At 44.7% G+C, this 13,809-nt stretch overlaps 1 protein-coding gene and 1 long non-coding RNA gene across 2 annotated transcripts in view; one reads left to right on the top strand and one right to left on the bottom strand.

Annotated features, from left to right (window-relative positions):
- Positions 1 to 13,809, top strand: part of LOC125694335 (uncharacterized) — a 101,610-nt gene that overhangs the window by 37,014 nt on the left and 50,787 nt on the right. Inside the window, exon 10 of the long non-coding RNA XR_007377503.1 lies at positions 1,108 to 1,196. This is a non-coding gene — a long non-coding RNA (uncharacterized LOC125694335). The remainder of the gene's footprint in view (positions 1 to 1,107; positions 1,197 to 13,809) is intronic.
- On the bottom strand, positions 2,989 to 8,107 carry FGF3 (fibroblast growth factor 3). The gene is made up of 3 exons (XM_048947353.1): positions 7,882 to 8,107; positions 6,271 to 6,374; positions 2,989 to 3,321 (listed from the first exon to the last, which is right to left on the bottom strand). The coding sequence occupies exons 1-3, from the start codon at positions 8,105 to 8,107 to the stop codon at positions 2,989 to 2,991; spliced, it is 663 nt and encodes a 220-aa protein (XP_048803310.1).

Below are 13,809 nucleotides of genomic sequence, written 5' to 3' on the forward strand. Positions count from 1 at the left end.
GAAAAATTCTAAGAATGTCTAAGAAAAAAAAAGCTTTAAATTGATGTGAAAATCATCACTTACTCTCAGTAGTTAAAATACCATTGAGTCTCACTAGTTAATTATTTTCCTTTTGTCCACCCTCTCCTTTTTTTCAGTGCCAGTACTTTAGAATTTGTTGGCTTGAAAACTGAAACTGGGATATAGATAGAGTTTGTATCTTAAACTGAACTTCATTGCAGTTTCCTTTGTAAGGTGCTCAGAATAATCCTTCTACAAGTATGTGATGAAGACGGGAGTAAGGAATTCCCATATCACCTATAGCAATAATTTCCTGTAGTGTAGTTTGAGCATCTATAAAAGAGAGGTAGAAGGGGGGAAAAAAAAAAAGATGAAAAAAATTTGGTAAAAACAGAGACAAAAAAGCAAAAGAAATGGTCAACACATCATATCCCCTTGAGAAAAGCTAAGAGTGAAGACTATATGCTGGTAGAAAAGGGACTTGGATCTGGTATTAAGATGCTGTCTTTGCATCTTGGGATATAATAATTTGTTGTTTCTCTTTAGGCAGTCAGGCTTGTATCAAAAAATACCGAATCTGGTACGCTGTTTTTTTGCAAGGGAGAAAGCTGAGAATGGATCTGGTTGTTCTCGCAGATTGGGAAGGAGCAGGTCTAAAAGTGTCCAAAAACAAAAATAGCCTCCTTGAACATCAGAAATCAGATGTGAGGAAAAAAGTTTTTGATCTTCAGCCATAGGTTATCTTTCCCTCTGCAATTTGCAGTTACTGACACTTTCCTATACTTCGATTTGGTGTTTCAGAGCTGTCAGGGCTGTCTATGTCCCTATTTCTTTTCTGCCTATTTGGGTTGTTCATCTCTTCCAGTAACCTGAAGAGAAATGCTGAGCTGACAGAGGGTAGCACAGCATAGTCAGTGCTGTGCTGCCAGAACACCCGTGGCAAATAGGGTACAAAATCTAACTTCCTTCACTGATTGAACCAACTCTCAAAGGACACTGTGGATCCTGCTATAGTTTGGAGCTTGTGTGGTTCATGGGAGAGTAAGCAAAACAGAAGATTTGAATTCTTTTGTGCCTTTTTCATCCTCTTTTTGTTTCTTTGCACAGATCTTCTGCTGGTTCCTGGTGTAGAAGACATTGTGATGCTTGATGACTTCTGTGCAGATCTCATCACCATTTCCTGTTATTTTGCAAAGGTAAGAAAATTTGGGAACGTGGTTCAGCATTGCCTGTACTTTTTTTTTCAGCTAAGATCTATTCTGTGTGCAGCATATTATGTTATTTAATGTACATTATTTTATTTACATGTGTTTTAGGCAGGCGGATATAGAAGAATTTTTACTTTCTTATTCGGACACAGTTTCTTTCATTGCTGGAATATCACGAAAAGGTACAAAGGTGGAAGTAAAGCAGAATATAGTTGTTGATATAAAGATACCTTCAGGTCTTAGCCTTTAGGAATGTAGGCAGTTCTATATCTATGCTTACTAGACATTGTAAGCTCATCTTACAGACTCATTTTAAAACTCTCCTTCACAAAATTCTTCTGTTAGTTATGGAAGATTCCACGAACTGGTTTTTAAATATCTTACAGTTACTCAGTAAATAGCCCACAAGAAGACCTCCATGGTAATATGTCTTCATGTGGGATTTGCATCTCTCTGTTTCCATTTAATGTCATATTTAGCTTACAAATCTTTTGTCCAATTCAGATTGAATGCTTATTTCATCTTATTTTCCAACTGTGCTGTGTCAGGGATGAATTCTAGGATGTGAAGAGCACAAGGGCAGATCTTACCACGATTATCATTATTTGTGTTTGTCAAGTGCATTTAAATCTTCCCATTGTTCTGTCATCTCTGGGATGTGAAAAGAAAATTTTGAAGCTTACCCCTTTGTTCAAAATTAACTTTGTGCTGTGGAATCTTGTAAAAGTTTTGAATCCCTCATTAATCCCTATCTAGACTTGCATTTTTCCATATAGGACCACGTCATGAAAATAACAGTCATTTAAAAAGGATGGAAAAGCAGAACGTAGCAGCTATAGATTTCAATGTCTGATGTGACTGTTTTTGTTTTTTCCCCAAATTGTTAAAATATATTTAACCTTGAACTAGAACTTATTGTAGAAATCTTAGCTAAAGAAGAGTATTTGGTAAAGGCTGTCATCCCCAGTGCTGAATTTTTCCATGTCGTGTGTTTGGTCAATACCACAAACTCAGCTCTCTGGTAGTACTCAAGTACTATTTTAGGAGAGGATTTATCCTGTTTAATGTTAAACAGATATATAGTGCTAAAGCCAATGCAAATGCCACTATATCAACATTCATTTGAATGATGAGATCAAACTTTTTTTTTAATTAAATAAATTCAAAATAGCCTTGTAACATGTAGGTCTGTTGGTATATTTAAAGTAACTTACAACTTCAGGTTTCCTTAATGGTCATGGAAAAAATGTAAGTGATACTGGTTGATCACATAATAAAAATAAATATATGCTAGTTACAAAATAAATGAGTTTTTTGATCCCTGTATACCATAAAAATAGTAGTGTAGCCTTTTATGAGCAACTGCTAAAAGAGTCATGAAGGTGCTGTGCTTTCTTCATAGACACAGAATTGGTATGTGTGCAGTGTTCTTATGATCTGGAGGGTAGGTCACTTAGATAGGATTCTATGGCAAGTTAGAATGAAAATACTAGTAATTAAAATTACTTTTTTATGAAGAGAAAAATGTGAAAGCTCTTGACATAATTATTACATCAAACTAAATTACACTGTAATGTGCCTTATCTCATCTCATGTCTCTCTTACGACGCATAATAATTCTAAAAGATCTATTAGTAAGCAATATATGTTGGATTATATTACACATTGTATAAAAATGCCTGTGTTAATGCCTGCCATACAGTCACCGTTGTTAGTTTCTTCTAATAGTATTTTGAGGACTTGCTCACTTCCAGTTCCAACACAAGCTGTCCCTGCTCTATCAGCGTCCTCTCCTTCTCCGCTGGTTCTTACTGGGAGGCTTCAGGATGCTCTCTCGGTATCTCACATTTGTGTGGAACAGTCGGACCATTTCATGGTCTTTGCTATCCAATACTCTGGGCAGAAAGAGAGAGGATTTCTGTGTCCTGCGTGTTTTAAAGCCCCTTCTGGGTCGTCCTTTCCCATTGACTGAGACGTACCAGAGTCTCTCCGCACTGGCTTTGCGCTTGGTGCTGGCTCCGCTGGGTACAGTCCGGTATAGACGGGATGCATAGGTGTTATAGCCCAGTTCATGAATCCTCTCCACAAACTCACATTCTGTGTTATAGTTCTCCTGGAAAACGAACATGACAATGATTAAGAAAGACTATTCAGGTAATAGCTCTCTTACCTCTACCAGACTGAACTAAAGTCAAAGCAGGATTCTACTCAGTTATAGGCAAAGGTTAGAGCCACATTTGACATGAAATAGCCTGTAGTTTAGCATGGCTCTTTAATTGGTATATCATTATCTAGATATACCCACAGTCTGATAATCCAATTTATTGCAATGCTTTGAGCTGTAAACAACATGTTTATGAAACCTCTTTATTTCAGCATCACAAAATGGAAGTCCCGTGTCCACTTGTGTTGCTCTGAAATGCTAGGCTGCTCCATTATCACAAGCTATAATGAAGAGTACACGTCCATCCTGACTGCTCACATTTCACAGGATCTGTCAAAACTCTCCAACTTTCTCCCAGCTGAGAATAAGAGGAAGGCAGTACAAGAGCCTGGCATGAGGAACGCCTTCCCCCTCTGTGGGAGCAGTTGGAGCAGTGCAGATAAGGGACCTCCCACACTGTACATCTTCATTTTCTTAACTACAGAACCACCTCTGCTGCATGGTGCGATGAAGATCTCAGCATCTTAACACGTGTAAGGCATAGAGGAACTGCTGTCACGGTCTCTGTGAAAGTTTTCCCTCAGAAATGCCTCTCTGGAGGATGTGCAGAGGGCACAGATGGCTGGACTGGACCATAAAAGCTATAGGCTCCATTAGCAGCATGTCTTTAATGCTGTTCACTCCCCAGAAATTCTGATAGGCATTTAACATGATTTTAAAAGACTCCACATGTCTCAGTTTCACAGCTGTAAAACGGAAGTGCCCTTCCTTGTGAGGACAAGGTTTTCATATGCTGTGGTGCTGGAGCCCATGCAACCGCCATATGTAGGTGGATTCCTGTTGCTATCTCCCTCAGATCTGTCTGCAGAGGGTTTATCACAGAGGATAAACCTTGAGGATTATCACAATCTGCTACAGGACATAAAGGAGTCCTGCAGATTAAACAAGCTCAATTTATTGACACGGGGACGTTTGTGAACCAAGGGATAACTGAGTTATTCCAGTTCCTTTCTGTAGAGGCTCCCTGTCTCATTATCCCCAGACAAGTCAGACTTATTTCAAAAAGAGCACTTGTGCAGGCTCCGGGCATGGTAACACATGTGAAATAGTTGGTCAGCTTTTCTAGTCAAGAAAACCTAAAACCTTTCTCCTAAGCTTAGCCTTCTCCCTTTGCTTTTGCCGTGACAAAAGCACAAATGGAAGAACCATTTCCTAAACTGTCCCTCCAGCTTTGAAACAGACTGTCCCAAACATGAGATGGAAAAGCAAATTATCTTTTTGGGTTGTACAGGAACTATAGCTGATGTTCTTTGGGATACAATGGCTAAACAAACTTCAGAGTGATGTAATTTTTCTCAGGCTGCAGAGAGATGTCCTAGAAAAAAGACTTTTCTGGCTTTTCTCCACTATATGATAGGGTCTGTTTGTTCAGAATTTGTTCACTCTGATTTTAATTCAGTTAAATTAACCTGGAGGAATACCTATTTTGAACAAGAAAGAGATAAAGATAAAAAAAGAACTTGAGAATTCATCCTTTCCTTTCATATCTTTGGGGCTGACTCTGGCTGACAGAGGAGATCCATTGAAAAATATGCCCATATTTAACGAGAATATTAGCTGAAGGCATAGCAGCAGACTTAGCTCTGTCACAGCAGATCCAATATGCCCTGGTTCTACTTCAGATGCACTTTCCTTTGCCAAAATTGTTTGTTGCCTGTTTCTCTGGGCCAGCAAAGAGCCATCATATTTAAACAGAGCCCCTTTATTTAACAGGTGTCACATGGTGCACATTGCAGAATCTGGGTTATAAATACTATCAGGATGACACTCTTGGAAAGGCAGAGTAAAAGACATAAGAACAGGGAGGTGATCAAGTTGACTGTGTTAAGTAGGTTGCATTCACAAGGAAAAGTCTCATGTGACTTGAGGATGTGTTATGCTGTTCAAATCAACAGAATTACGTAGAATGACTGTTTGGAGGAAGGAAATCTCACAGAGCTGTGTTTCACCCTCTTCAAATCTGCTTTTCTACCTCAGGGTTCCTAGAGAAACTGCACAGTGCGTATGTTACACAGTTGCAGATCACAAGATTGCTGGGGGTGTAATCAAAGATGCTGGAAGAAATTCAAGTAGATAGATAATGTGCATAGTATACACAGTGGCTAACACACCTTCTTGTGTCCCCGAGTGTAAAGAAGTCTGAGCAGGAGTATTTTATTCACTGAGTGGAAACACTGGCTGGGCTGAAAAGGCAAGACTCCTGTTAATGGCAGCAGAGCTCAGATATTGCTTCAGAGGTCAGGACAGATGTCAAGGGAGTGCGATAAGGTGTTTATTTTCACCTTTATCTTCTTACAACTTTCAACGCTCCCTTTCCTTGCTATAGCTCTGGTTTTTAGCCCGTTAATTCTTTCACTGCCCAACTGCTCTGTGTGGAGGAACTCTCATCAGTAGGTTGGTTTCCTGCAGCAGAGATGCTCAATTGCTTCTGGATATACTTAATCTGACATTTATATCCCCAGCCAGCAGCCAAAGCAGATGTTGAATACAAATACGACAGCATTCAGGATAGTGATACACATCCTGCACTGCAAGGTTGGCCCCAGAATGTTTATCAGTGTATCCATTGCCCAAGAAATTTGGCCACATGGAATACTTTTGCTGAATACACTCTTTTGCTTTTGGCTGTAAATGCAGTTAGAAAGTAAGAATGCAGCTTCTTTCTGCTTCTTAAAAGTGTACTGCTCACTTACTGGTAATGATTCTAGAGAGAAAACTGTTAAGACATTAAATCTTATCTCTATAAACATTCATCTGTAAGAAATCCGTGTTCCCCACTGAACCTGCTCTCATCAAAGGAAATGGCAGATGTATGCCAAAGCTTTAACCAAAACTTACTGATGCATAAAGCCTGCCCCTTTTGTTCATGGCCAGGTATCTGCCAGAGAACAAGCCCTTGATAGCGACGATCCCGACATCAACAGCAGTTATTTCAAGGATGCCTAGAAACAAAAACAGATGAGACATGTTGTTGCTCCCCATCACATGCAATTTGCTGAGATACTTTTGAATGGCTGCTTAATTGTGCAGTATGATTTCATAGCTATTGCTAGCTCACCTCAAAACCATACTGTGACCATACTGCAGTATGCAAAACAAGACTCTTATCTGAAGCAGTGTAAAACAACAAGGATGTGGGGAGGCAAGCTTGACAATAAACCCTCAGATGTCTGATTGAGATTGAACTCTTTCAAAAATGAAAAAGATCTGACACTGAACTAGAGGTTCACTTAATCCTATAGGTATATAGAAAAGTTTAAATCCTCTTTAATGCTTAGGAACACAAGAGCTCTTGACTTATTGAAACTCATCACAAAGCTTTCCATTTCAGGACAAAGCCCTTGCTGGGGTCTCCAGAGGGTAAAACAGCATTTTAGAGCCACATATATAATTGTGAAAGGAACTTGTCCTTTAGGAGGTCGATGTAGACCTCCAGATAAGGACAGTATGACTGCATGTGCCAAGTTAAAAGGGACGAAATGTCTCAGGCTGACAATGATGGGGTCTCAAATACTGAAAGGATATCACAAGTGAGGGTGACACACAACCTGCCAAGATGTCTGTGCCCAACCAAATGTGCCACGATGCTGAAAGAGGCACGAATGTCACAGGGGATGCTGTACTGCCTGCACAGCGTTCTCAGGCTCCAATCGCTCTCAGTTTACCTGCTGTGGTCCAACAGCTTGGTGCTGGCTCTGAGATTTTGGAGGTGAGAGACGGTCCTGACACCCAAACCCATTGCTGCCTGTTGGCAATGACAGAGCAGAGCCAGGGCCCCGTCCCATCTGCAGAGCTGCATCTTGGCCCAACCTCGTCCGTGAGAGCTATGGTGGTTTCGGTACAGCTGTTTTGAATCAGCCGCCGGTTAGCCGCTGAAGGATGTCTCCTCCGGGCTTTGATAACGAGGGGGTTTTCCTCTAGGAAATCGTGGTTTTCCTTTATGGACTTCAGACAGATCACCGAGGTCCCCCTATCTCTGTGTGCCATCACCAGCCGGGATTTACGCTTCCTGTGGCGGCGGGGCCGGGCTGTGCCCACGGGCGACTGCGGGGGTTCCCGGAGGCAGCGGCAGGCCCCCTCTCCACCCTCGCCCAAGCCCCCGCTCCAACATATCCCGTTTCATCTCAGCCGTCGCCGGCACTTAACGGAGGGGGCAGATGTGCTTCGGCCCGAGGGAGGCAAAACGGGGAGGGCCGAGAGCTGCATGCAGCCCGGTGGGGCGAGGGTAGCTCCTCGGGTCCCAGCCCTCCGAGGGCAGGAGGGTACCGCGGGGCCCCCGGGCGCCGGGCAGGGGAGGAGCAGCGGGAGAGCCCCGTCCCGTCCCGCTCCGTCCCCGGCATCGCCCGCATCCTCGCAGCGAAGGACGCAATTGGTCCGAGCGAGGGACCCCCTCCCCGCGCAGCCCAGCCCGGGGGGAGCGGGCCGGGGAAAGGTGCGCCCGGTACTTACTGAAGACGCTGTTTTTCTCCAAGGTGCCGTTGATCTTGCCGCCGGGGTGGATCTGCAGGTGGTACTTGGTGGCACAGTAGAGCTTCCTGCGGCGGGGCGCTCCCCCGAGGTGCTCATAGACGCCGCCGCGCCCCCCCGCATCCCGCAGGGCCCTCGGGGAGGCCGTAGCGGCCGGGACGTGCGGCTCGGGCAGCAGGGCGAGCAGCAGGAGCCAGATCACGAGCATCGTGGCATGGTGGCCGCCGCTCTCAGCCCGCGGGGGAGTGGAGGCTCGGGGCGAGCGGCACCGGGGCTCCCATTAACGGCGTCCGGCTAGCGGCGCGGCGGGGCGGCACGGCGCGCACCGCGTCCAGAGGCGAAGCATCGGCAAGTTTTTATCATCGGCCCCGATCTGGCCCTTTTATCTGTCTCAGATTTACTTAAATCAATAGACATCGGCGAAGGCCGCCGAGGAGTCCCAGCTGTTTGCGTGAGATGGAGCAGCAGCGCTCAGTTTTCTCCTTAGGTTTCCAGCTAGACAGACGGCACGAGGAGCAGAAGGAGGGGGGAGAGAGAGCCCCGCTGAATTTCGGCAGGAGGCTGCGGGGAAATAGCTGACCGGCGGAGCATAGAAATAAAAGCGGCTCCCCGCAACAATAGCCCGATCTGCGACCAATTGATACGAAGCAGAGGAGGCAAAAGGTATCGCTCTCGTGTGAACTCCCAGAGTGCAGCGTGGATAAAATTACACAGCATCCCCGCTGCCCCCACGCACACCTCCCCCCCGGCACGGGGGCTGCCCGCGGCCGCCGCCTTACGCTCCGCGCAAAAGCCGCGCAGCCTCCGCCGCCTCCCGCGCAGCCCCGCGGCCGCCGGTGCCCTCAGCGACCACCTCGGTTAGGCGGCTTTCGGAAACGCGGGAGCATGAGAAAGCCGGGAGGAGAGCGTCTCGGTGGCTTTCACTCGAGGACTCCCCCCACCTCGCTTTGGTGTTGAAAGCAAACAGCTATCCCTAAATCCACCAACTCCCAGTTACGAGTAACACGCGCTATTTAGGTAGGTCTTTCAAGATGCGGTCACTTTTAAATTAACTTCGACAAAGTGGGGCCCAGCCGGAAAGCAAATGTTGTTACATGGGTGCTCAATGCATTTGCAAGAGGCTGGGGCTAATCCTTTTTCCTAACTCCGGTGCCTCATTAGCTGCAGCAGCTCCGCACTCGCTACCGCGCACCCACTGCCTACGCCTAGGAATAAATGGAGGGTAAGGCAAGAGGTCCAACATCTCTCTCCGTTGCGGCGGTCCTGCGTGCCGCTCAAAGGCGGCTCGTTAATTAGATTTGCATCTGAAATGGGCAGTGGGAGTTTTGGGGAAGTGTTTGGGCGATAATTAGTATTAATGTGCTCGCAGGGCACGCAAATACACCTTTGAAGTGAAGCACGACAGAATTCAACTGCCTGACCTTCACCGATATAATTTTTTCCCGCTGTCGGCGCACAAGAAGAGGTCTATACAATATTTTAAAGGACATTCCTACGCAGAGCTAGAGGGTTTTCTTACACGTTAATAAAAGGAAGCTTTTACTAGCGGGAAAATAAGCGAAGGGATGCGACCTTCCTCCCTGCTTTAAGCTGCGCTCAATATTTAGTAGTTCTCCAAGGCTAAAAGGCTTTTCATTACAGGGCCGTCTGAAATAAAAGGAAACACATAAAAACCCACAAGCTCCCCTCTCCGCCGTTGCCACCCCTTCCTCCCTTTCTTCCCCACCCGTTCAGCCCCCGCCTCACGGGGAGAGTCGGATCTGAGAATGAGAAATGTTTGTACAATTAATTCTTTATTGCTGTTTTCTTTTCCCTCAGTACCGCTTCCAGGCACTAACGCTGTTCCAGTCTATTTAGGAAAAGTAAATAGAAATGAAAATAAAGCTCTGTGGCCGTTTGAAAATAAGAACGCAGCCGCTCCGGCCCCCCTCCCACAGCCTGTGGGGGAGATGGCTGCCCCGGGCCGGGTCCCTCCGCCTCCCCCCTCCCTACACCTCTCGGGGATCCGCGGTCCCTGCCGGGCCATAGGACAAGGGAGGACCCCCCCTCACCCCCGGAGGGACGCCGGAGCTTGAGGAGATGCTCTCAGCGGCACTGCGCGTATCGACTCTCGCTGATGACAGCATCTCTCCAACCTGGAGATGCGCAGATGATGTTGTATCATTTCGGATTTGCAGGGCTTTTTTCATCAGCGCTCTGAAAAAAAAACAAGCCCGCAAAATCCTCCTCCCACCGCAGTAATAAACCCAAAAGAGCAGTGGGTGGAAGGGTAACGCGTTAATGACTTCTGCTCAAATAGCTTCCATCCTGATCACATTTTCATAATTAGCACCATCATCTACAAATCTTTCCGCCCCGGGCTTCCCAAGCGGTGTGTGCCCTGCTTCTTAGGGAGGGGAGAGCTCGCAGGTCTGTCATTAATGAGTCCCTTTCAAATGAAATGAATACGACCTCTACCAAAATATCAAAGGGCTGCAGCTACTTCGTCTCTCTCGGCACAACGCTGAATAGCCAGCAACCTGACGTCGCTCTCCTGTAGGCAGACATCTATACAATAAAACATAACCCTGCCCTTGTATATTTTAAGTTGTCTGGTGACCATTTCGGAGAACAAAAAGGGTTCCTTTGATGTGGTCTGATTCTAGCAGAGGGTGGGACGTCAGATGTGGTCTACCGATTCTTTCTGGAAATATTTTTAATGATGCCCCAAAGCTCCTTGTAGCCCCGAAGTAACAATCAGAGAGCAGTTCGGGTCTGTTACTTAACGTGGAGGCGAAAGTAAGGTTTAGACCGTATGTAACTACACTAGAATTACAGCCTATAACGATCTATTAATTCCTTTGAAACGTGTAATTTTAAATGGAACATCATAGGTGTCTATGGTTCCCAAAGCTTGATCTTGCTAATGGCATATTTCTATGCTTTCTTACGGGAAAGCCACGAAAGCAGCATTTCCCCCAGCAAGCCAGTGGGTAAAAGCGTGCACATCTGACACAGATGTTTTTATTCTTATCGTGTGCTCCGATTCCAAAGCACACAAAACACTGGTGTTCCTAGCTGGCTGCCCTCGTAGAGGAGTAGGTGTGTCCAAGAGCTGCGTGACAAATCAATGCGTATTGCTCTTCAGGTGTCACAGAAATGTAAACACTGGAAATAAATGAACGCATTTGAAAACCTCTCCTAAAAAAAAAAAGGAAAGAGGGAGAGAGAAAACCAATGTTTATTTCTTCGTTTAGCCCAAATTCAGCTTGGAAGCAGCTGATGTGATTTCCACTCCTGAGCAGCTGCCCTACGCGCAGCAGTAATTTACAGCAGCCGCTTCTCTAACGAGGAGGAAGTTGCAATTTGTAGAGCAATAAATACCGAGGCGGTGGGAGGAGCCCCCAGAAGAAAAATCGCCTTCCTTCTCCAATTAAAACTCCACCTCGGTATCACCGCAGACCGTGGGAAGGTCTCAAGGAAAACACGGCGGTGAGGATAAGGTGTTTGTTTGTGGCTGAGCCGTGTTATCTCCCGAGCAGGGCTTTTCTGCTCGCTGCAGTTTGCTCACACCTGCTGCTGGCATCGGGTGGAGGTTCTGAAACTCAATTAATTTTGCTCAGCTCTATCTTCTTTGCTTCGTGGTCTCCTAGTGGGGTTATTCTGCACCCTGTGAACAATATAATCTCGTTTAAATGACTTTCCAGACCACACAGATCACATTACCCGCTTCTATGCGTGAAGGCAATATTGTTTATTGGATTGTATGGTCTGAACTCCTGAAAAGCAGGAGAGAGTGGAGGAGAAAGACTCTGGGCAGGAGCTTCATGGTTTCTCAAGCTTAGGATGCTTCCTCGGACAGAGATAGTAAGACTCGTGTAGTTTCCAATTAAAGCTAATACAAAGAACTCTCTAAAAGAAACACTGCATGTGTGACAAGTATGTTATGACTTCCCTCTATTCATTCATATGGATTTTTTTTTCATGTTCATAATTATTATGCTTTTATGAGAAACTCAATCCAAGGCCTTCAGATTTAGGATGGTACTGTTTTTATACTAATGATGTGAGCAATTGCTGTAATGCATTTCAGGCAATAAATTCATTTTGAACAGTTAAACCTCGGTATTTAAGTTAAAAACGTGTGGTTTACTGCTGCAGTTGAGCTCTGCTAGCCCATCTGTTATGCATATACTTCCTAAATACTCATTAATACTATTGTTTATGGTGTATAGTTTATTGAGATCAATACACAAATGCTTGCGTTCCTTACTCTAGCAAATTTTTGTTACAGTCGGCAAGAGTTTCCTTGGCTGAGGACTGAGGGATTAAGCCTTCACTCAAAGTCCATGAATAAACTAAGAGCCTTTTCTTTAACTCATGCGGATTTGGATCAGGCCCAATCTTATTACTAGAAAAATTATTTTGCCCTGTTCTCACATAATCTCTTAATGATTTATTGAATAAAAATATTCAAAACAACAATGAATGCAGAAATTAAATAGCAATTTAATTATCTTTCTTAGCTCTGTTGCTCATGCCTTCTCAATACAAGAAAGAAAGGAAACAGTACAAGAAATGTAACACTACTGAAATACGTGCCATGGTACAGTTTAGACAACTATCATGTGGCTTGTAAAATTTGTGACAGGCTAAAGCAGTATGGGGATATTCAGACCATACAGATAAACTGTAGCCGTGAAAATAACTAAAAGAAAGGATGTGGAGCTATCTGGAAGAGGAAAGATGGAGTGTAAGAAAAACAACAACAAAAAAAAAACCCATAGAAATGTAATTTGATAATAACTTGCGGACCAGACCTATACATCTGCTTCACACCTTTGGTATCTCGTTCACCACTTAATAGGCTGAGCTCTTGGACAAACTTTGTTCCTTTTTTTGGTAACTCAGCATGTGTTTCTGAAAGCAGCTTCAAAGCACCGCTTCAGATTTACAGAGGAGTGTGGTGCAACTGAGAGAAGTATCTGGCCCATATCCATGATGTAATTGTGCTTAGTGCCTGAAGGGCCTGCTATTCAGATAAATCTCTTACTACTTTTAGAATCTATCCCCCTGTTACTTTCACAATCAGAGGCTTGTTATGATCTCACTCAGCCCTGCAGATCTTTCAGAATTGGCTTACCTGAAGATAAAAGATCCCTTTCTCCAAGCTGGTTGGATCAACACTTTGTAAAGTCAGATGACAGGAGCAGGGGTCAGACCCAGGTCTGTTCTTGGAGTTGCATTGGGGATGAAAACTGAAAGAGGTTGCCTCAGGGAAATGCCATGTGCATGAACATATGTCCCTAGAAGAGAAAATATAGTGCTAGGAATTAATTATTTCTCAGAACTAAAGATTATTTAACATTGCTTTCAAACTTCCCTAGTTTTAGAGCAGAGGTTTATCATGGGGCTGGAGTTTTCCCAGGAAATCCCATCCATGGTCACAGGTTGTCTGAAGGTGTTCATGATGCAGAGCATCTTGATTATGTTCCACCTACATCATGGGATCAGGGAGAGCACCAAGAAGGCAGAAGTATGGGCGAGGAAAAGTTATGCAAGTTATGTATTTATCAACAGAGAGAAGAGAACAAGCAAGTGCCAATTAAAATTAGTAAGTCAGATTAATTTTAGTGGAATAACTTCTTTTGCCTCAAGGAAAGAGGCATAACTAACTCCTGACAGAGCCAGGTACAGGTGCAAATAACTGAGTGTCTTTCTAGACCCGATGTTGGTGCTGTCCTTCTGATTGCAGGGTGTCAGGTGCAGGTGGCAGCGCCTCTGTCCCACCTGTGCTTGGTAGATAGGAAGCATGTGGAATGCAGGGGATACCCAGCATTATCATGAGGAGCCTCAGGCTGCTTGTGGTGAGATAAGCATTATTTTGCTGCCCTCCTGTCTCTGCTGTGGTTTCAGTAGGTCTGCAGTCAG

This window comes from Lagopus muta, chromosome 6 (assembly GCF_023343835.1).
Source record: "Lagopus muta isolate bLagMut1 chromosome 6, bLagMut1 primary, whole genome shotgun sequence".
NCBI classification, from domain to species: domain Eukaryota; kingdom Metazoa; phylum Chordata; class Aves; order Galliformes; family Phasianidae; genus Lagopus; species Lagopus muta.

Coding starts and splice junctions, on each gene's coding strand:
- FGF3 (XM_048947353.1), bottom strand. CDS start 8,107: ATGCTCGTGATCTGGCTCCTGCTGCTCGCCCTGCTGCCCGAGCCGCAC. Junction 6,375..7,881: donor GGAGAAAAACAGCGTCTTCA/GTAAGTACCGGG, acceptor TTTTGTTTCTAG/GCATCCTTGAAATAACTGCT. Junction 3,322..6,270: donor GGGGCAGGCTTTATGCATCA/GTAAGTTTTGGT, acceptor TTCGTTTTCCAG/GAGAACTATAACACAGAATG.